The sequence below is a fragment of the Drosophila yakuba genome, unplaced genomic scaffold, assembly GCF_016746365.2.
Source record: "Drosophila yakuba strain Tai18E2 unplaced genomic scaffold, Prin_Dyak_Tai18E2_2.1 Segkk2_quiver_pilon_scaf, whole genome shotgun sequence".
In the NCBI taxonomy this organism is placed as follows: domain Eukaryota; kingdom Metazoa; phylum Arthropoda; class Insecta; order Diptera; family Drosophilidae; genus Drosophila; species Drosophila yakuba.
The window spans coordinates 230,079-254,418 of record NW_025048801.1 but is presented as its reverse complement, the minus strand read 5'-3'; the positions used below and the strand labels follow the sequence as shown (position 1 = coordinate 254,418).

At 39.7% G+C, this 24,340-nt stretch overlaps 1 protein-coding gene across 4 annotated transcripts in view; it reads left to right on the top strand.

The window, feature by feature from the left end:
* Positions 1-24,340, top strand: part of LOC26535090 (lachesin) — a 286,736-nt gene that overhangs the window by 48,137 nt on the left and 214,259 nt on the right. For 3 of the 4 annotated variants that reach the window (XM_039377312.1, XM_039377310.1, XM_039377313.1), the window contains one exon: positions 23,105-23,223. The exons of the other annotated variant lie outside the window; for it this stretch is intronic. In XM_039377312.1, coding sequence (XP_039233246.1) covers positions 23,105-23,223 — 119 coding nt within the window. The remainder of the gene's footprint in view (positions 1-23,104; positions 23,224-24,340) is intronic. 4 annotated transcript variants of the gene reach the window in all.

The following is a 24,340-nucleotide window of genomic DNA, read 5'->3' as shown; positions in this document are numbered from 1 at the left end:
CTTTCGGTTAGAGTGGGACAGAATATTAAATTCGACTTTGATACCGCGTAAGAGCAAGGCTGTTCGAAATGAGGTAAGGTAAAATATGTGATTTAAGAACTTGGGAAATAGATCGGCCATAGATTGAGAACCGGTATTTTTAAATTTTAATAAAGTCTGGACGTAACATTTCTTAGATGTGTCAAGTCTTTATTAAACCAAGGAGGTTTGTTAGAGATAGACGGATAGTACATAGGAACACCAGAGTTAAAAAATGATTTAATTGCATTATAAAAAAATATTTATGACATCGGCCATTATGTTGCAAGAATAAAGATCGGACCAATTAAAGCCACATATAAAATGATTTAGCCTCCGAAAGTTTGCCCTACGAAAACAATTAATTCGTTTGGTTGGCTTATCTGGCCTCACTTTTATTACGGTACCTGTGTCGATTGTCACCTCGAAAGTTGGAAGGTTTCGAGCAAGCCGTCAATAAGGTCATGCTGTGCTATAGGCCGAAGAATATTCGACTGTTCCTCTGTGGACTACTTAGTGCCTGGTATATTAAAGAACAAGTAGTTAGTTAGAACAAGTAGTTAGTCCCTATCGGACAGTCTATTTGAAACGGATTGGATAGCGGACAAATGGTTTATATATTCAGGAACTTCAGAAGACGGCGGAATGTAAAAGCTCGTAATATAAACATAGCTATCAGAAAATGACAGCCTTACGCATAAGAATTTTAAGTTATGGAACTCATCAAAAAGTACCTCCTCTGACGTGAGGGTAATCTAACAGCAATTAGGACTCCACCACCCCTCCTGGAGGGACGATCATGCCTGTATACTGTGTACATACCTGGGAAAACTTCAGAGTTAAGAATCTCCGGTTTTAACCAAGTCTCTGTAAACACAATAGCATGGGATGCAAACGATGCCTCTTACATTTTGATAACAGATAGAGAGACTATAGTTTAGTTTTTTGAAGAAAAAGAAGTAGAAGTTGAAGAGGAGGATGGGACAGTGATCTGGCTACGTTAGCGAAGTTTAATACCCTTTTTTTTATTTTAATTCTTCGCTTCGAACTTTTTCACCACCATACCATCCGGCCAAAAATCACCAGAACATATGGTCGAGAATAGCTCATTAGGGACAGTTATCTTGAAAGATGAGAAAATAAGAAAAGTTAAATTTTTACACTTTTATGTTGTCGGGTTTTGTTTTGTCTTGTATATAAGACAATACATCAGATGATGTTTGATCAGGAGAAAGCCGAGGAACAAAAATGTGTTACTTTAGTGGAACCACCGAGAGGGGTTTTGGCACTGCAGGTTGTATTTCTGAAGTGCCAACTTGTGCCGGTAGTCCGCTCTCAATATTCCTCTGTGGTGGTAAACTATTCGGGACGTGTGGAATCACCGGTTGAGTAACCTGCCGATCTAAGCAACATTAGAGGGATTGCTGCGATCGTCAACTGATCAGCTGTGGAGTCCTGTTGATCGCTTGCCGGAGGTTGCGGGGCGTTTCCCTTAGCCAGCCTACCACCAGCGGCTTTCTTGCGCTTTGGAGATTCCTCTAATAGCTTGAGGCTATTAAATTGTGAATCTAGCGTGGAAAGAAGATCATCAGCTCCACGAAAACTATCTCTAGCCCCGCCAAAACTGCTGATCAGTCCTTTTAAGCCACTTTTAGTTTGGCGCATAAAGAGTTTCATTTCATTCGCAACTCCTATCCCATTGGATTCCATATTTAATTGGGGTTTGACCACTGTACCAAAAGACATCATCAAAAATGTACCGCAAGAGCGCAGTCTGCACTTTAGGATTTTGTGTGGGAGAGCGAGAGATGGGGAGAGCGGGTACACCGGGTTAAGTACAAAAACAACACCAAACAGCACAACGGACAACGCAAGAATGAGAGAGTAAACAAAGCGCAAAGACAGAAAGAAAACAGATTGAATTAATTTATTAAAATAATGCACAAATCACAAAAGATTAACTCGCGAAGCGAACGGCACTTTAAATAGTACTGATTACGAACTTGAATTATTTAAGAATTTATTAAAATCCACCGCTGGTTTTGGCAAAACAAAAGTAAATTCGGAGAGCACCGTTTAATAAAATCAAGCACACCCCTGGTCATATGGACAATAGACGAAATATGGTCTGAAAATTTTAGTTTATGGTCCAGAAGAACACCAGGATCATCAACATGTGTTATTCTGTCCAAAGTGCACCCACTTAGAGTGTAAGTCGCGTGTATTTAGTTGGCACGACAAAAGGTCATAACTTTACACTTAGAGCCATTTAAGTTTAATACGTTTGAAAGTAATCTAGATCGGATTGTAAGTCCAAATGGCGAGAAATGTCCTTATACTGCAGGCATAATTTTACATCATCAGCGTACATAAGTACACGCGAATGCTTTATTATCAAGGGAAAGTCGTTAATTAATAAGGTAAAAAGGAGCGGACCTTGGTGGCTCCCTTGTGTGACTCGGAGAATACAAGAAAGAGAGTCGGCTGTAGAGCAAACAAATGCCCTTATATAGGCCTGGCCTTCCTTACGCCTTGGGGTTGAATCCCTATGAAAATTTGGTTAGAAATGGGAACTCACTATATCGCTCTTGTTAAACTTTTTCCACTTTCACACAAATCACACACGGAAATTTATTGAAATATCCCTCTCGTTTTTATTGGATTGGATATATATAATTAAATTATATCACCACGTGTATGTGACGTTAAATTGGGCAGCGTCAAAAATTGTGAGCGATCGCCAAGAGGTTTTATCTGATAATGAATAAAGCTCTGGAAAGCTGCATGCCGGTGGTCACTGCTATAGGCTTTCCTTTCCCTAACTGTTCAATCGTACGATCATATTCTGTCCTGATTGGTCTAAGACAATTCTCTCACTTTTTTTGTTTTACAAAAGCTGCTATAATTTAGGGCGAGGGTGTCTTGAAGTGTTATTGCAGTGTAAAGTTTAAGTTGGTCACTACACGTACCAACCTAATGCACGCGACTGGGTGCTCTGTGGACAGAACAAAACATGTTAATGATCTTGGTGTTCTTCTGGACCCTAAACTTGAATTTTCAGACCATATTTCGTCTATTGTCAATAAGGCCAGGGGTGTGCTTGGTTTAATTTAAAGGTGGTCAAAGGAATTTGATGATCCTTACATGAACAAATCCTTATTTACATCTCTAGTCCGTCCGATCCTCGAGTATGGATCACCTGTTTGGAGTCCACAATATGAAGTTTAATCGGACCGAATTGAATCGGTTCAGAAAAACAGTATAGTGAAAGTTAAACACAAAGTGTAAAGTGCAGTTTGCACAACTAACAATTATTGACTATAGTAATTATTTACTAAAATAAATAATTATTCCATATTGTTCTGGTAATTGTTATATGTGGACTTAGAACAATGAATCAAAACGACATACGTTCTCAGCGACAATGTGAACAAGACGAGCGCCGGCTCTCTTTACAACGCAACAATGCATACTTTTCTTTCGTCTCACCGCAAATCGGTGACCGAGCACCCTCACCTTCAACTAACTCGAAACTTTTGCCCTCAGAGAACGACAGACCGCGTTCTTGCTCTCCCTCTCTGCCTGCTTCGGCTCACAAGTCGTGGAGCGAAGAGACCGCCTCTCCTACCCCGCTCCTCTCGTAGCGCCAAACGACCGTCCCGGGTAACTGTAACACTGCAATAACGAGTGCAGTGACCTCACTGGCAACTGTCACTGCTACCACAACAACAACTTCGTCAGCGGCCCAACTAATTATCGCTGTGCCAGCTGTAAATAATTCAGCAGCACTGACCGTTTGCAACAACAATAATGCACGCAAAGAAGAATCAAAACAAAAGCAGAAGTCGATTTCGACTGTGCAGACTGGCATGGATCGCTACATCCAAATCAAGAGAAAGCTCAGCCCTCAAAACAATAAGGCAGGTAATCAACCCAAAATCAATCGAACCAACAACGGCAATGAAAACTCTGCAGTAAATAATTCAAACCGATATGCTATCTTGGCTGATTCTGCGACCGAACAACCCAACGAAAAAACGGTAGGGGAACCAAAAAAGACCAGGCCTCCACCAATTTTCATACGAGAACAAAGTACAAATGCACTTGTAAATAAACTCGTTGCTTTGATTGGTGACAGCAAATTCCACATTATCCCACTTAAAAAAGGAAATATTCATGAAATAAAACTACAGATCCAAACAGAAGCAGACCACCGTATAGTGACTAAATACCTAAATGATGCTGGTAAAAACTACTACACATACCAATTAAAAAGTTGCAAAGGGCTACAGGTAGTACTTAAGGGCATTGAAGCAACAGTGACACCAGCTGAGATAATTGAGGCTCTGAAGGCCAAAAACTTTTCTGCAAAGACAGCTATTAATATTTTAAACAAAGACAAAGTTCCGCAGCCACTATTTAAAATAGAACTCGAACCAGAGCTCCAGGCACTAAAGAAAAACGAAGTGCACCCAATATACAATTTACAGTACTTGCTACATCGGAGGATCACCGTGGAGGAGCCGCACAAACGTATCAATCCAGTTCAATGTACTAATTGCCAAGAATACGGCCACACCAAGGCATACTGCACCCTTAAGTCCGTATGTGTTGTCTGTAGCGAACCTCATACTACCGCAAACTGCCCCAAAAACAAGGACGATAAGTCTGTGAAGAAATGCAGTAACTGCGGGGAAAAACATACTGCAAACTACAGAGGCTGTGTGGTGTACAAAGAATTGAAGAGCCGCCTAAACAAACGTATTGCCACAGCACATACATACAACAAAGTCAATTTCTACTCTCCGCAACCGATTTTTCAACCACCCCTAACTGTCCCAAGCACTACTCCAACAATTTCTTTCGCTAGCGCCCTAAAATCCGGACTAGAAGTGCCCGCCCCACCGACAAGAACTGCTCATTCCGAACATACACCGACAAACATCCAACAAACACAACAAAGTGGCATCGAAGCTATGATGCTATCCCTACAGCAAAGCATGAAAGACTTTATGACGTTCATGCAAAATACTTTGCAAGAGCTCATGAAAAACCAAAATATCCTGATTCAACTTCTTGTATCTTCAAAATCCCCATAATGGCTTCCCTACGGATATCTCTGTGGAACGCAAATGGCGTTTCACGGCATACACAAGAGCTCACACAGTTCATTTACGAAAAAAACATCGACGTAATGCTACTATCAGAAACGCACCTCACAAATAAAAACAATTTTCATATACCAGGATACTTGTTCTATGGTACAAATCATCCAGATGGTAAAGCTCATGGAGGCACTGGAATACTCATCAGAAATCGCATAAAACACCACCACTTAAACAATTTTGACAAAAACTACTTACAATCTACGTCCATAGCCTTACAACTCAACAATGGTTCAACGACTCTAGCCGCAGTCTACTGCCCACCGCGCTTTCCAATCTCTGAGGATCAATTCATGGAATTCTTTAACACACTAGGTGACAGGTTCATCGCAGCGGGTGACTATAACGCCAAGCACACCCATTGGGGATCTCGACTTGTGACGCCAAAGGGTAAGCAATTGTACAATGCGCTTACGAAGCCAGAAAACAAGCTAGACTATGTATCCCCGGGTAAGCCTACATACTGGCCAGCAGACCCAAGAAAAATCCCAGACCTGATCGATTTTGCAATTACTAAACATGTCCCCCGCAACATGGTCACCGCCGAAGCACTAGCAGATTTATCATCAGATCACTCACCTGTTTTTCTAAATATGCTAACTCGCCCCCACATCGTCGACCCACCGTATAGACTCACAAATTTTAGAACAAACTGGCCAAGGTATCAAAAGTATGTCTGTTCACACATAGAACTAACGACGGCATTATCTACAAAGGAGGATATAGACAAGTCAACGGAAACTCTTGGAAACATTCTAGTTTCGGCTGCAAAGGCTTCAACCCCGCCAGTGACGTATGCAAAACCAAACTACATCAAAACTAATCGCGAAATCGAGCGGCTGGTATTAGATAAACGACGCCTACGAAGGGATTGGCAGTCTAATAGATCACCAATTACAAAGCACATGCTTAAGATAGCCACACGCAGGCTTACCAATGCTCTCAAACAAGAGGAAAAAAACAGCCAACGTTCATATATCGAGCAACTCTCTCCCACCAGCACTAAGTACCCTCTTTGGAGAGCTCACAAAAACCTAAAGACTCCAATAGCGCCAATTATGCCACTACGAAGTCCCTCTGGCACCTGGTTTCGAAGTGATGAAGAAAGAGCCAGTGCTTTCGCTGACCATTTACAAAATGTATTCCGACCAAATCCCTCTACCAACACATTTATTCTCCCTCCTTTAATAGCAGCCAATCTAGATCCTCAAGAACCCTTTGAATTCCGACCATGTGAACTAGCAAAGGTTATCAAAGAGCAACTGAACCCAAGAAAATCGCCTGGCTACGACCTAATAACTCCAAGAATGCTCATTGAACTCCCAAAGTGTGCTATTCTTCACATCTTCCTGTTGTTCAACGCAATCGCCAAGCTTGGATACTTCCCTCAAAAATGGAAAAAGTCGACCATAGTAATGATTCCAAAGCCAGGAAAAGATAAAACGCAGCCATCATCATATAGACCGATAAGCTTACTAACATGTCTTTCAAAGCTGTTTGAAAAAATGCTACTCCTTCGGATTAGCCCTCATCTTAGAATAAACAACACACTTCCAACACATCAATTTGGCTTTAGAGAAAAACATGGAACCATCGAACAGGTCAATCGAATCACGTCAGAAATTCGTACTGCTTTTGAACATCGAGAATACTGCACAGCCATTATTCTAGACGTCGCGCAGGCATTTGACAGAGTGTGGCTCGATGGACTTTTGTTTAAAATAATCAAGCTGTTGCCCCAAAACACACATAAGCTACTGAAGTCATACCTATATAACAGAGTGTTTGCAATAAGATGCGATACAAGCACATCACGCGATTGCGCAATCGAAGCTGGAGTGCCGCAAGGCAGTGTACTGGGTCCAATCTTATACACCCTGTATACGGCGGATTTCCCCATAGACTACAATCTAACAACCTCCACGTTCGCTGATGATACCGCGATACTCAGTCGCTCCAAATGCCCAATAAAAGCCACGGCACTCCTATCCCGACACTTAACATCTGTAGAACGATGGCTTGCCGACTGGAGAATTTCAATAAATGTTCAAAAATGCAAGCAGCTTACCTTTACCTTAAACAAACAAACATGCCCACCACTGGTCTTGAATAACATATGCATTCCACAAGCCGACGAGGTAACATATCTGGGTGTTCATCTGGACAGGCGGCTCACTTGGCGCAAACATATAGAAGCCAAATCGATACATCTTAAACTTAAAGCAAGGAACCTCCACTGGCTCATAAATGCTCGCTCTCCACTTAGTCTGGAGTTCAAAGCTCTTCTATACAAGTCCGTCTTAAAACCTATCTGGACTTATGGCTCCGAGCTGTGGGGCAACGCATCCAGAAGTAAGATAGACATTATTCAGCGAGCACAGTCAAGAATTCTGAGAATTATCACTGGAGCGCCGTGGTACCTTCGGAACGAAAACATACACAGAGACCTAAAAATCAAATTAGTAATCGAAGTAATAGCTGAGAAAAAAACGAAGTATAACGAAAAGCTGACCACCCATACAAATCCCCTCGCAAGAAAACTAATCCGAGTATGCAGTCAAAGCCGGCTGCACCGCAACGACCTCCCAGCCCAGCAATAAACTTATTAGGGCATTAATGAAAAAACTATCACTAAGTGAAAGTTAATTAAGTTAGATTAAGATTTGAACACTTATTGTTAGTCTCTTAACACAAAGGGAAGATTCAATAAATAATAAAAAAAAGCAAAAAAAAAAAAAAAAGAAAAACTTCTTACTTTTTGCCTTACGGCGCCTTAATTGGGATGCAAACCTTAGATTACCTCCTTATTCCAGTAGACTAATGTTTATTAACTTACCCTCCTTAGCTAAACGTAGAACGATGCTTGTAACAGTCTATATTTTTAACCTTATTCGTGGTGAAGTTGATAGTCCCGACTTGGTTAGTTGGCTAAACTTCACTGTTCCAAGCAGATTTACTAGAAATTACGTACCGTTAATTTTAAATCAATGTAGATCTAATTATGAGTGGCATAATCCCAACAGATTATTATGTTCTGACTATCTCTATCTATTATCTCTAATTCTCACTCTCTGCCGTTCTTAAAGCGATCTATACTAACGTATTTAACATATTCTTAGATCTTACTAGTATATATAAATATTTCCTCGTTTTTTAGCAGCGCCCCTCGGTCGGTTGGGCGGGAGGTGTGGCCGTGGGACTCGCGCGTAAGAAAAAAAAAAAAATAGGGCCAGTTGCGTCCAGCCATTCAGATAACTTAGAATCCAATTTAGAAGATCAACAGGGAAACCTAAGAAATCAAGTCTTTTTAATAAAGTCTAAAGTCCGTATCGATGACATCTGTTTAAAAATGCACAAGGCTTCCGCACAGAATCTAAGCACACAGCCAGGAATTCCGTTGGGACCTGGCGAATAGACAGGCTTAACTTGCTGAAGAGCATAAAGAAGTGAGCTTTCGGTTAGAGTGGGACAGAATATCAAATTCGACTTTGATACCGCGTAAGAGCAAGGCTGTTCGAAATGAGGTAACGTAAAATATGTGATTTAAGAACTTGGGAAATAGATCGGCCATAGATTGAGAACTGGTATTTTTAAATTTTAATAAAGTCTGGACGTAACATTTCTTAGATGTGTCAAGTCTTTATTAAACCAAGGAGGTTTGTTAGAGATAGACGGATAGTACATAGGAACACCAGAGTTAAAAAATGATTTAATTGCATTATAAAAAAATATTTATGACATCGGCCATTATGTTGCAAGAATAAAGATCGGACCAATTAAAGCCACATATAAAATGAATTAGCCTCCGAAAGTTGCTCTACGAAAACAATTAATTCGTTTGGTTGGCTTATCTGGCCTCACTTTTATTACGGTACCTGTGTCGATTGTCACCTCGAAAGTTGGAAGGTATGGAAATTCTGGTTGACAAAGAGGTGCAACTGTAGTCAGAAACACACTTTCAGGACTTGTAACAAAACATAGATCCAATAAACGACCAAGAGAATTTGGAATATAATTAACGAAAACGATATTTCGAGCAAGCCGTCAATAAGGTCATGCTGTGCTATAGGCCGAAGAATATTCGACTGTTCCTCTGTGGACTACTTAGTGCCTGGTATATTAAAGTCGCCTAGAACAAGTAGTTAGTCCCTATCGGACAGTCTATTTGAAACGGATTGGATAGCGGACAAATGGTTTATATATTCAGGAACTTCAGAAGACGGCGGAATGTAAAAGCTCGTAATATAAACATAGCTATCAGAAAATGACAGCCTTACGCATAAGAATTTTAAGTTATGGAACTCATCAAAAAGTACCTCCTCTGACGTGAGGGTAATCTAACAGCAATTAGGACTCCACCACCCCTCCTGGAGGGACGATCATGCCTGTATACTGTGTACATACCTGGGAAAACTTCAGAGTTAAGAATCTCCGGTTTTAACCAAGTCTCTGTAAACACAATAGCATGGGATGCAAACGAAAAGCTATCTGAATACAAATAGTTCGCTTACTACACAAGCCTCTTACATTTTGATAACAGATAGAGAGACTATAGTTTAGTTTTTTGAAGAAAAAGAAGTAGAAGTTAAAGAGGAGGATGGGACAGTGATCTGGCTACGTTAGCGAAGTTTAATACCCTTTTTTTTATTTTAATTCTTCGCTTCGAACTTTTTCACCACCATTCCATCCGGCCAAAAATCACCAGAACATATGGTCGAGAATAGCTCATTAGGGACAGTTATCTTGAAAGATGAGAAAATAAGAAAAGTTAAATTTTTACACTTTTATGTTGTCGGCTTTTGTTTTGTCTTGTATATAAGACAATACATCAGATGATGTTTGATCAGGAGAAAGCCGAGGAACAAAAATGTCTTACTTTAGTGGAACCACCGAGAGGGGGTTTGGCACTGCAGGTTGTATTTCTGAAGTGCCAACTTGTGCCGGTAGTGCGCTCTCAATATTCCTTTGTGGTGGTAAACTATTCGGGACGTGTGGAATCACCGGTTGAGTAACCTGCCGATCTAAGCAACATTAGAGGGATTGCTGCGATCGTCAACTGATCAGCTGTGGAGTCCTGTTGATCGCTTGCCGGAGGTTGCGGGGCGTTTCCCTTAGCCAGCCTACCACCAGCGGCTTTCTTGCGCTTTGGAGATTCCTCTAATAGCTTGAGGCTATTAAATTGTGAATCTAGCGTGGAAAGAAGATCATCAGCTCCACGAAAACTATCTCTAGCCCCGCCAAAACTGCTGATCAGTCCTTTTAAGCCACTTTTAGTTTGGCGCATAAAGAGTTTCATTTCATTCGCAACTCCTATCCCATTGGATTCCATATTTAATTGGGGTTTGACCACTGTACCAAAAGACATCATCAAAAATGTACCGCAAGAGCGCAGTCTGCACTTTAGGATTTTGTGTGGGAGAGCGAGAGATGGGGAGAGCGGGTACACCGGGTTAAGTACAAAAACAACACCAAACAGCACAACGGACAACGCAAGAATGAGAGAGTAAACAAAGCGCAAAGACAGAAAGAAAACAGATTGAATTAATTTATTAAAATAATGCACAAATCACAAAAGATTAACTCGCGAAGCGAACGGCACTTTAACTAGTACTGATTACGAACTTGAATTATTTAAGAATTTATTAAAATCCACCGCTGGTTTTGGCAAAACAAAAATAAATTCGGAGAGCAGAAAAAAAACACGACCGTTCGCTTTGAAGCTAGAAATTTTATGTGTAAAGTACCAAGATCCCACGACCCAAAATCGACGAGCTTACGCTGGCAACCTGGTGCCTGAACTTCGCATGCTCCTCCCTCGACCTTAGTCCTTACCCAGGACACGGGCACTAATACGCCGACGTAACATAATGTTCTAATGCCTTTGGCCTAATAGTCTCACGCATACACTTATAAAAAATGTTTAGAATGAAAACTGGGCCAGTTCTTCATGGAATTTATTTCTCACAGCAGACTATAAAAACTAATGATTATAGTAGGAATAAACAAAGTTCCTATGTGTCAAATGTTTGCTTATCATGGCTACTCTTCCCATAATATTTTTAAATTATCATTCTTCCTCGAGAACAAGAACAACCAAACCTTTTCTTAATGAGTTAAAGTCCCGAGTACCTATTTAATAAATCAAAAATTGGGGGTGTTCAGGTAGCTAGTCTTTTAGTCCTTAAAACTTTTGTCAATGATGCATACAAAAACGCTAAGATCGCTCCGAAATGAACAATCAATAAAGTAAGCTGCGTGTAACGAGGATCTATTTTGGATCTTATAAATTGGGTGTTTAGAGTTGAGTATTCGCAACCTTATTTAAATCTTCTTCAGGCACCAAGTACGGGATAACCACGTAAACCAGGCATGGGCGCACGTATGGCGGATGCTAACCGAACATCGTTTACCACCACCCAGGGATGGTGGGTCCATGTGCCGATAAACCCACGTGCGGATCAATCAGTAGCATGACGTACCTGTCTGCTGGTGTAGCTTTGTATTCCTTCGATGCAGGTATTTTCCATCTCTGGACCTGTCGAGGGCTGGCTGAATTTACATTCAAGTCAAGGTCAAGTAATTCACTTGACGCCGCGACCTTTTTTTAAAATTTTTTTTTATTTTACTGATACGAAGAATCAGTACATGTAATACTATTACCATAACAGCGCAAATAACCAAATAAATAATAGAACCAAACCTCACACTTATCGCGGAGGGAACTCCACTGCGAACGAGCAGAAAAAGTCAAAATCTTTCGGCATAAAAATTGGCTGTAAATTTATTGAAAGTTTAGACTGTTGGTAGGGAACATATGTAAATTATCCAGCCTAAATGCCCAAGCCAAACGTGTTTTTCCAAGGAGACGCCACCATTTATCGACTGGGTGCAGCGGCGAAAACCATAATGAACAATTATAAATCAAACGGGAAAAGCTGAACATGAAGGAGTCAAGTGGCAAACGAGTGATTTGGATGCCTTAATCCAATCGTTTTCTGGAGACAATGGATACACTGTGCTGCGTTGGATCAACGACTTTTTGAATATAATAGATATATATTGCGTGCCGGAGAAAAAACGTTTTATCTTCGACAAACTTTTACTGGCTGGATCAGCAGGAGTGGTCAAGAATAAAACGGCAGATTTGGATTGGCCGAGTTTGCGAGCAGAACTGATAGCCGCTCTTGACCTCAAGATTACTTCATTGTTTGTGTTCATGCAACTGGAAGCCAGGAAGATCTGATAAGGATGCTCTCCAGTATTTTTTCTCAATGTGCGGCATTGCACGGCAAGTGGAGTTGGCACCAGAAGATTCATCGTAAAAGGCTTGGGAGATGAATGCGGAGATGCGTCTGCAATGGCTTATTGTAGTTCTTTGGAGGAGTTGCGAAACAAAATTATAATCTACGACCAATTTGAGAAGATGACGGCCGAAATATCAAAGTCGGCCTAGAAAACTAAAGTGGTGAAGCCCCAAGTCCGTGTGTTCATGCCCGAAACCATTCGTTGCTACAATTGTAGGCATATGGGACTCATGGGTAAAAATTGCAAACAACTGAAGAGGCCGGAGGGGACCTGTTTGTGCTTTAGCTTGGATCATAAGTATCAGCAATGCCCCGAGCGGAGGGCGTCAACCAGGCCGGTTCAACAAATCGAGACGCAGTTTGGGAGGTGAAAAGGGAAAATTTATGTTTTATGTCTATTTGATACGGGCAGCCCGGTAAGCTTAATTCGTAAGTCATTAATTCCGAAAAATATTGTTTAAAGAAATCAAGGTACCCAGGCTTGGGGGGACCTAAAATATTGATTTGGGACATTTTGAAAGCCTCTGTTAAATTTTGTGTGAAAACATATTCTATCCTCTCAAATGTAGTTGATGACAAAGTATTACCACTCCCTGTATTAATTGCTTTAGGCGCACTGAAGATAATGCACGTTAAATTAGTTCGTAGACAAACAATAATGATACTTACAAATCCTCTTTGGATTCTTCCCCTTTCACCGCTGAATTTAACAATACAAGTAATTTAAGTACAGCTATTCATAAACCCATAAATTTAAGTCATAATCACAACTCTGGTTTAGATAGTGAAAATTCTTTAGAAATTTTGGATGCTGACAGTGATGCGCAAAGATTTTTGGCTGACATTGAGCCATTATCAGAGGATTCATTTGAGATAGGCACTGAGCTCGGGTTGGAAATTGCAAATAGGTGTGATCATATTATTCAATCTCATTATTTTAGTATCCAATAGGATTATAACACAGCACCTAGATATCGGTTGTCTATTAGACTGTTTACTGTTTTCCGAGACGTTTGTCTTATTTTGAAAGGGAGAAAGTAGCGGAAAACATTTATGATTTGCTTAAGAAAAAAGTAAATGAATTGAAATTCGAATGTGCGTTAACTACTTTGGTTTAAACAAGTACCGTTAAAGATAATTTTCCTTTGCCCCTTATTGAAGATTGCCTGGACTATTTGGAAGGGAAATATTATTTTTCTGAGATTGACATTAAAAGCGGATTTGATCAAATACAGGTCGAAGAAAAATCCGTGCCGTATACAGCATTTGTTACCCCTCAAGGACAACATGAGTATTTGAGGATGCCTTTTGGATTGAAAAATGGCCCGGCAGTGTTTCAACGATTTATTTTCCGATTTTATAAGAAATAAGAACATAGTAATTTATATTGCGACTAAGACAGCACATATAGATTTTGGGAAAACTTTTGGATCGTATTAGCGAATATAATTTGGAGATAAACAAGAAGAAGAATTGCACGCCTTAAGAAATTTCACTATGCCGCAGAATGTTGATAGTATTTTAGACGTTTCGTCCTGTCATTTGCGGGTATTGCTAAACGCTTGACAGAGTTGTTGAAGAAAGCGGAATCATTCCTCTGAATGATAAGCAATCAAAGGCGTTTAAACATTTAAAGAACGCTTTAGCTAATCCACCTGTTTTAGCCATTTTCAGTCTTGGTCGAGAAACTGAGCTCCATACGGATGCCAGTTCCCATGGATTTAGAGCAATACTATTGCAACGATATTGCAACGGTAAAACCACTGCGACAAAATACCGATACCACAGTTTTGAGCTGGAAACACTAGCAATAATAAATGCGTTGCGCCGTTTAGAGTATACCTTGAGATGCAATTCGTTCGTGCAAACTCTTAGTAGAAAAGCTTTTAGTGCTAGGATTGCCAGATGGTCCCTTGAGTTAAAGAATCACGATCCCGGTGTAAATATGGCCCATGTAGACGCTTTAAGTAGACAGATAGAAGTTGTAAAGTTGAAAACGATAGTGAGTTTGGCGATAATGAAGATTTTTTAAAAAACCTTGAGAAAAACCGTAGAGACCAACTTATTCAAAGCCTTTTAGAAATCCGTAGAGATACCCTTGTTGATAGAGTGCCACTTGATGACCTTTGTGAAGATCCCTTAGAGAGACCTTGTGTTATGTTGGAAGAAAACCTTTATGAAGAAGAGGAGAATGGTGGAATAAATTGTGAGAATGCTGCCAGTAATTACATGAATGGTAGTAAAAAGGCCTGGGGAGATCATAAATTGGAGTTTCGTGAGGACGCTTTTCTAAAATCAATACCGTTAGAGTTTTACAACTAGTTGAGCTTGTAGGAGGAACACCTGATTACGTAGACCTAATTCTACAAACGGTGCAATTGACGGATAAAAATATAGTTCATTTGAGAGAGTAACAAGAGAGAGGAAACGTGGGTAACTGTGAGTTAAGGGATGGACTAGTAAGTCGAAAGAACGTGGACGATTCTTATTGTTTGTATGCACCTGCTTGTATGGAAGAACAGTTAGTTCGAAAATCTCACGAAAAACTAGGTCACTTGGCAGCAGATAAGTGTGTTAAGGATTTGAGAAGGACCTATTGGTTTCCAAAAATGAGAACTAAAGTTGAGCATGGTATAAGAAATTTTCTTTCGTTTATTTTGCATTCGGTGCCGAGATCTATTCATAATAAAACCTTGCATAGTATTCCTAAACCTTGTATTCCGTTTAATATAGACCATTTAGGTCCCTTACCGAGTGTCATTTCAAAGAGAAAGCATCTCCTGGTTGTTATTGATGCTTTTACCAGGTTTGTCAATGATTTTCCCGTTAATACGACTAGTACAAGAGAAGCGAGAAATGCGTTGAGTAAATACTTTGGATTACGTCACGTTTGGATTGGTTTTACGTCACTTGAGTTTACCACCTTTTGCCAAAGGCGAGACATTGAGCACTTAAAAGTGGCCATAGGACAAAAGATAACAATGGTATTCAATTTAAGTGTAAATAACGTTAATATTGTAAATATAATATAAGTTAAAGATAAGGTTACACTGTTACTGTCGAAAAGGATGGCACTCAATAAATAATTATCGACAGTGCGCGATCGAGGAAGAGCGATCACTCTCTCTAGAAGGCGCCAGACGAACAGAAGTGAATATAGAAAAAGAAAGAAAATATAAGTTTTTACATAAATAAAGAAAACAAATATATGCTCGTCTAGCTTGTTAAGGATGTGTTTTCTTTCTTTGTTTGAGCCGATAGTTGATCAATAGAAAATCGTTTGTAAATCGCCTTCACATGCCTCCCTCAATACTGGTTCCAGTATAAAGACATCCATGCTGAAAGAGAAGCCTGTCGGGCATAGACACACAGATCGTTACAAGCGTCGGCTATTAATATGTCAAGCTGTGTTGAGAATTTAAGCCATTTTATTAGCTATTCTTAAGAGCAAGACGGCGATTTTAATGTAGTGTCGACTGAAGAGCCGCTAAATAAATTTTAGATAAACCATAAAAGATATAAACATTTTCTGCCTAGAAGTATGCACTAAATTATGTGACACTCTGAGCCTGGCTTTACGCGACGGGAATAACGTCGATGCATTTCAGTAAAAGCTTTACGTAGTTTAAGCTGAGCGTTAATGCACATGCATTTTTAATTAGCTAGCTGCATTTCTGCCAGAACAGAGTTTTGGACACAAATACCAGATAGCTCATAGATGCGCCAGGGAAGATCTGGAAAGCTTTAGTCTGATTAGGAAATTTTTATGCTGTGGCAGAAAAGAAAGTGCTAAGCGACTCCATCCGTTTCCGTGCTAAATTCTATTCCTTTTGAGATCCGGTAGAGTGCAAATCGTTGCAGTGGCCGATAAGATATATAATAATCACATAGTGCCAGTGTCCACGCGGATTGCGAAAATCTGGTGGCGGAAAAATTTATTCGGCGAAAGCTTAACCAAACTCAAGTAGGTAAAGACGTTTTCATTTGCATACAGATGCATAACCTTTTGTTGCCCAGGTCACGGAAAGAGTGTCCATGGAGGCAACCAGGCGGCGGACTGACAGCCAGTGCCATAGGGCGGTCTGGAAAACCCTTATATTTCATCGGGGCTCAACCAGCGGATCTATCCCAGCAAGCCGAGTTTGCGTCCTGTCCCGAGGAGCACCCTGGGAGGGGCAGGATGGACTACTAGGAGAGCAGCAGCAGAAGCAGTAGGAGAATGAGCGGCATATAACCTCAAGTGCAGTTTAATTGGCCAACAGCGCGCGTGCGCAATAGCCTACAGTGGCCAGCTTTGGCGTTTTATGGAACAGTTAATGGAAATTGGCAGTGCCGAAAGTGACCCAATAATTTTGACCCCAGTTGACCCCAGCACCCATGTGGGTTTAACTTAAAAAGATTCAGAAAGTGGATCTAACCCCAAGTGGTAGTGTAGATCCGAGCATCCGATGTCCGACTATAAATTTTCTAGTGCATTAAATCAAAACCATTAAATGGGTTTTAACCCAGTTCTGCCACAAATTGGTCATAGCCTGACCTGTATCGAGTTACCTAACTTTTACGACACTCATATGAAATGTTTTTGTGAATTTGATTCTGGTAATGGAAGCCATGAATAGTTGATGAAAACCCTCTGTAAAATTAGAATACATTTATTTTTATAATTTAAGTAAAGTTAGTTAAAATCTAAGAAAATTTCTCTTGTTGCGAAGTGAAACGAATTGTGTAGAAGAATGCCTTTTAACTCTTTTGTTTAAACTAATGCCTTAAAACCCCAAAGTGGCCTGCCAAAGCCATACAATTTTCAGCACACCATCGAGGGAGATCGATCTTTCGCCGATGGATAAGATGCGTGAGTTTATATAACTTTGTTTTTAAGTGCTAACCCAAACTTAAGAGAAATTTATTAAATGGAAATGTTATAAAAGAAGTTAAGAAACGAATTAAATGCCGCAACAACCGAAATTTGGCTATCGCTGTAATAAATTAAATATTTTTTTAAAATTTGTCGTGAATTAAAATGAAGTTTAATTGAATTTAATTAAAAGAAATTTCACAATGGAGTTAAACGAGAAGTTGTCTACCAATGAATTAAATTAGATAATCGAAACTATTCCTTATTAATTTAATTCTTATCACCATTAACATTTATATCTAAATCCCCACATTTTTACTACATATTATTAAATCATGCGATACATAAATATTCTTATAACTATCTAAGCTTATAATCAAACTACCTATATACGATGTTAGTCTTAATTACTTTATGTTTATTAAATTTAATGTTTAACGAAATCATGAGCAACTAAACATTTCCTTTACCGACTCTACTGATGACTCCACGGTCATAAGGTTGCAAGGGATCATCGGAGCCAGGCTCCTGCGGAAGATGATCATAGGTTGGGTGGGCCTCAAGCGAGCACAACAACATCCGTGTCCTCGCAAATGATAGTTTTCTCTCTGTCTTTTCCTCTATCTTTCGTCCTTTCTTCTAACTTTCATTTTCTAGAATTTATTTATTTATTTTTCTTCCGGTTTAGTTCTAGCTCCTATTTTTTTGTCGCAAGCACGCTTAATTCTTGTCTTTATTAATAGTGATGTGTAGTCCGTGTCCGAGATCTGGGTGAGCAAGACCACCACCCCCAAAGCCGAAGAGCTAGAGCCGGAATCTAAAGCGTGTCCCGCAGCTCAGATCCTCGAAAGCCTGCCTAACGCAAGGAGTTATAATTCCTTCTCGTATTGAGAACAGTGGCGCACTACGTTACACGCTACATTAATTAGATTTGTAAATGATTCTAGTGGGATGGAACCAACAAAAAATTCCAGTATGAGCTTCTCTGTTAATACTGTGGATAGACAATCAGTTATGGGTCTACACAGGAATCGTGATTTATGGGCCCAGATCAGGGATTCATTAACCTCATTAAGTGTGGAGAAAAAATATATTCCGAGCTTACAGTAGTTGGAATGTGCCGGTCGATTCCTGAATTGCATCTACTCGGTTTGCCTCAAACTCGTTGAATGTTGATGGCTCCTCCCAAATCCAAGAATGTACAACAGTAGAGTCACACCAGCAGAAGAATTTTTCTTCAAATACTTTTAGTTTCTGCGATGTCTCTAAAATCGACAAATACAATGGCACAGTAGTGAAAATCGAACAAGCAACTCTTGTCGAATCCATCCAAAACTACTGCATACTACTCTCGTCATTCTGAATCATGCGACTTCGTTCCACTTTTTATTGCATACCTGCTAAAGAAAAAACTTTAACTTTGTGATTACTTGGCCAACCGCACTAAAATGCGGACGTATGTATTCTCTGTGATCCGAAAATATACAATATATTCCAAGTAAAACCCGAATAGTTACCAAAAATTTACGACAGAAAAATTTAGCGAAAAGACGCTCACTGCGATATTAATTGCTTATTAAAATAGTGTAAAATTACAGAGTACACCAACAGAAGTGAAATACTTATTGGCAGATAACGATACCCGCAGCAATGATAAAGAGTAAATAATGTCAAAGCCTACACCATTACACGTTCAATAGAAAAGCTTGAATACTCTTGTAAACAATCCGTGTATATACTGTAGTGGATATGCGTCTTTAGCCCTCAACATTGTAGGAGGCGATAAAAGCGTCAGTTCTCTTCTCTTTTCACGAAGTGTTCTTTATTTTCTCAATCCGTTCCGTTCTTAGCCTATTACTAATGTGTATTGGTGTGTCATTTGCTGATCGTGCAAACGGGACATACGAAGTGTGATCGTGCTGTAAGCACGATTTTTAAACGCGAGTAAGCTGGATGCGTACAATGTGGTGAAAACTATATGTATAATAACAATGTATGCACATAAATTAAGGTAGTGTGTCGGCTTGTTATATTAGATTGTGGTGCTACTTGCTACAACTTCTTCATCAAATCTTAAGTTAACTTTAGGTCCTTTCTTTACCACTCCCGACGCTAACTCCACTTGGAAAACATGAGGTTCATGTTAGACCTTGAGGTAGACGTATAATGGTAATATGGCTATAATGGAGTGTAGTCTTCGGAGTTCTCACAATAAATAATATCGACTTTAAGTCTTGCAACGCTGTACATTGTGTTCCGTTCGCTGTACGAACACTGCCAAAACACTTCAGCAATTTGGAATGCTGTCCCAATTCTTTTGCTGCCTTTCCGCCTATAGAACTTATGGACTCTTCAGAGTCCAATAAAGGTACGTAGTGATGTGATCCTCAAATTCGATATCTGTATACAATCGACTTCCAAAGTTTATAATAATATCTTCAGTTCTGTATTCGAGTGCAAGTACCGACGTCTGCGAAAGTACACTGCATTGCAGCTGCATATCTGGCTGCTATATTGTGATATGGCGGGGAGTATTCGAAACTAGCTGGTAAGGACTCGTCCGGTTTGGTAAAGAAAATTTCTGGACTTATTTCTAATACTGGTTCTGTCTACGTACCATTTTCGGATTTCATTGTCTTAACTGCAACGCGACCATCGCGAACGATGGCCAAGCTTATCAAAGTTCAAACACTTTAATTTTTTTGGTAGTATCGCTGCTACTTCAGCTAGCATTCGTCCAAATCTTGTTTTAACTGAGAAGCGAACGTTTGTTGGTGAAAATGATGGAATTTTTGAGTACCGCTCGCTTGCCTTACTAACGAAAAACAAAGAAACTGATGATGTCCATTTAGATTATGTTAAGCTAACGCTTCTCAGGATAGGCACGCTTCCTGCATGCCGTCGTTGGATCCATAAAATCTAATGAGACAGGTCTGTATAATGCATGGCACTTTATCTAGCTGTGGAACTTAATCTTTTGACGCGCTGAGTAATTACTTAAGTATCCTGCAGTCTGAGGATCGATATTGCCTTCTTCGTTAATTCTTCCATTTGGTGTTTAAGTAGAACTACCAGTGTGCATGTTTGCTATATGAGCACGAACGAAGTCAAAAAGTACTTGCCTTACGGTATTTTGCTGTTCTTGCTTGGCTGCTCGCACTAATCTCTTTAGCGGCAGTTTCTCTTTGATACTTCCGCTAACAGATTGTTAAACCAAAAAAACGGTTTACGGTAGTTTTGCCGATTGTGCACAGGACCATTTGAATTACCCACATAGTCCCTTATGCACTGGAGGTAAAATGTATGACCGCATGGAGTAAATAACTGTTAATGCTTGCTTGTCATTGAAAATAACCTTCCAATTCTTCCTTGGCTGCTTGTCAAAGTAATATTAGCCAACAACAAGACTGAACTCAAATTATCCTTAAATTACGTATTCCCCATTGCTTTGCAATTCCGCTAAACAGGCAACCGTAACTCAAAAACAAGCTTTTCGAATCTTAAAGGAAGTGCTTCTAGTCGATTATTCCGTAATAACTCAAAATACAAACGTGATTCCGAGACTTCCAGTTTACAATCATCTAAGTCTACAAATTTCTTCCAACTCTCAAACTATTTTCAAACTTCCCGAACTACATGGTTTATTGATTTACGTGGTCGACCCAATCCGTAGATTCTTGAATCATAATTTTTCATTGAATTCCGACTTTAAATTACATGTTAGCATTAACAAAGCCAAAATGAATAAAATTAAGCTTCAGAAGATTCTATATGAAATTAGTTGATTACTCGTAAACTGATTTAGTAGTAAATGAATACGTGGAGCTAAGCCACATCGTGGTTGCCCACGTCGGAAGCCATTTTTATACCCGTTACGCGTAGAGTAAAAGGGTATATTAGATTCGTTAAAAAGTATGTAACAGGCCGAAGGAAGCGTTTCCGACCATATAAAGTATATATATTCTTGATCAGAATCAATAGCTGAGTCGATCTGGCTATGTCCTACTGTCCGTCCGTATGAACGTCGAGATCTCAGGAACTGCAAAAGCTAGAAAGTTGAGATTAAGCATACAGACTCCTGAGACATAGAAGCAGCGCAAGATTCAAGTTGCCACGCCCACTGTAACGCCCACTAACCGCCCAAAACTGGGACGCCCACACTTTTAAAAAATGTTTTAATATTTTTTCATTTTTGCATTGGTTTTGTAAATTTCTATCGATTTGCCGAAAAACTTTTTGGCACGCCCACTTCGCACTTCCACTAGCTGAGTAACGGGTATCAGATAGTCGGGGAACTCGACTATAGCGTTCTCTCTTGGTCAAAATTATTTTGTGACAAAATTCTATGTGTGGTACACGGATCGTTATGATCAGAAATATATTTTTTTTAATTAAAATATTACTTCTGAAATACAAAATAACTGTTTAGGAGCATCAACTAATACACATATATGTGCGAGGTGACTTCTTCTAGCGTTGTTGTTTTATCTCCTGGTCCCGAACTTCGAATCACCTTTAAACATACGAAAGGATCTGCGTCTCCGCATGTCAGACAGTTGGCATGCCGCACATGGTGCGCCCAAAGAAGCTTGCTTACTAATTTAAAAGTCGCTTTCCGATTTACCGTTTGACCGGCTCGCCCTGGCTCGTGTTGGTGGAAGAGGTAGACACAGGGGAAGCGTTATATTAAAGGTCATATCCTCTTACGATCATCCTTCCAAATGTCGATTTCTGGTCAGATCAGAGCCTGGAAGGAGAGCGTGGCTTGGTAAGGAGCCGTACTAGTGCTTCCATGTGAGGTTAATTACGATCACCCTCTGTGAGGATGCTCAAAGGACTAGCCTGTGCTGGGCATGTGTTGCCGTGGGCTGCGCAGGGTGGTTATGTTATGAAACGATAAAGTTGTATCTCACTAAAGGTTAGTCCAGAGACACACGTTGCAAGCGTTTGCGGGATGTCGGGTCAGATCACCGTGATCACGCCACAAGACGGTGATTTTGTCGGCCATCTTTGACGGATTCTTCTTGATAATTTTATCCGAAACAGCTTTTCTATTCTACCTTCAGTCACAGAATTTAAAAACGTAAAAATGTGAACTGTAATTTTCCTTGTCTGTTTTTGCTTACTGTGCGCTTAGAAAAGAGAGCGAGCTACGTTAATGTGTTCAACTCTCTGTGATAATCTCTATTGCTCATCCAAATTTAGGCGCAAAATGACTTGTCGTTGCTTATTGGGTCAATATTATGTTACCCTTGAAGGATTTGTTCATAAATCATACCAAGTGCAAATCATACAAATTTGTTTAAAGCTTAAAAATAGATTAAATCGCTGTTGCTGCTGTGTGCGTTGGCTGAGCAACAAATCTATGTCTGCAACATTCAGCTGCCATGCCCATATTTTGTAATTTTTGTATTAGTCTTGTAAATTTTATTTTGCCACGCCCACTCTAACACACACCGCCTACACACCGCCCATTACTGCCATGCCCACACTTTTAAAAATGTTGTTGATATTTTTTCACATTTTCGTTAGTCTTATAAATTTTTCTCCATTTTCCAAAAATCTGTTTGCCACGCCCACAAAAGACCAAAAAGTGTCAGTGTCGAAATTTCTCCTTTGCACTTCCATCAGCTGAGTAGTGGTTATCAGATAGTCGGGGAACTCGACTATAGCGTTCTCTCTTGTTTGTATTGAAAACAAAACTTTTAAGACAATAAGTCAATTTATTTATTTATATTTTTTTTTATTATGTACTATTTAAGGAAACGGCGATTCAGATGAAATTGGTCCAGAGTTTTTGGCGAAGTTAAGTAATACAACGGTTCCCATAGGACGTGACATATCATTTACTTGTGTTGTTGACAATTTGGGTCATTATCGGGTAAGTAAGAAAATTCTCCATAAAAACATAAATTTAAGGAACAGCTTCGCATGATAATTCAAATTTTTCTGTAAGTAACCTGTCGCCTAGATAAAATGGATTCGGACTCAAAAGTATTCATAATACCGTTGCCATGTTAGGTTGGGTTAGGTTTTACCGGCTTCGGTTGTTCATGAAATCTACAACAATTATTCTTAGATCTTAGATCTACATTACAATCGAATTTGTTTCAAATATTGAATTTCGATTCGATGTTTATAAAAAAGAAAGAAAAGTAGTTTCGACGAACAGAAATTTTTATACCATTTCATTAAAGAGTAAATGAGGGCATTCTCACCCAGAAATAATAAATATATATCATAGAAGGTTAATTTTAGTGCTAAGATAAACATACATACATACATATACTTTTCGGTTTATAAATGCATTAATGGATCCCGCCATTTCTCGTCGTAGTAAGCACCCATTTTGGTTTTATGTGAAAAAGTTAAGAGTTGTTAAAAGTTTTTTATCTACGGTAAGAGTGAAAGAAAGTTTCGTAAAATTTCAATCTATTACTTTCTTGCACGTGATGAGTGCTATTGAAGCTTTTTTGTATCTGTCTGTGAGGTTCAAGTTCCAGTTTAGTTTCCTGTCAAGTATTACGCCCAGGTAGTTGGGACTAAGATATAACCTTCCTGCAGGTGAGCAGTTGGTTTATGAGTCCCACCAAGTGGCGGGCCACCCCAAGGTCTATCTTAGAGACGAGAGAGTGTTGTGCTGTCTCTGTCGATTTCCCTTTCTTGTAGGCGTGTTGCGTGTCTGTGATAAGACTTGGATTGAGAGTTGATCTCAGATGGAGGCCGATGATTCTATCAAGGGTCTTTAGTAGGAAGGATGACAGACTGATTGGTCTGACATCCTTGGAGGTCGTGTGTGATGGTTTCCCTGCTTTGGAAATGAAGACAATTCGGGACTCTAGCCACGATTGCGGTAGGTGTCCAAGAAGTAAGGACCTCTTAAAAATGTCAAGAAGCCAGTTTATGGCTATATTTCCCGCATATTGGATTTGTGCGGGTATGATTTTGTCTGTATCTGCAGATTTGTATGGAGGACCTTTGGGTCTATGCACAGTTTG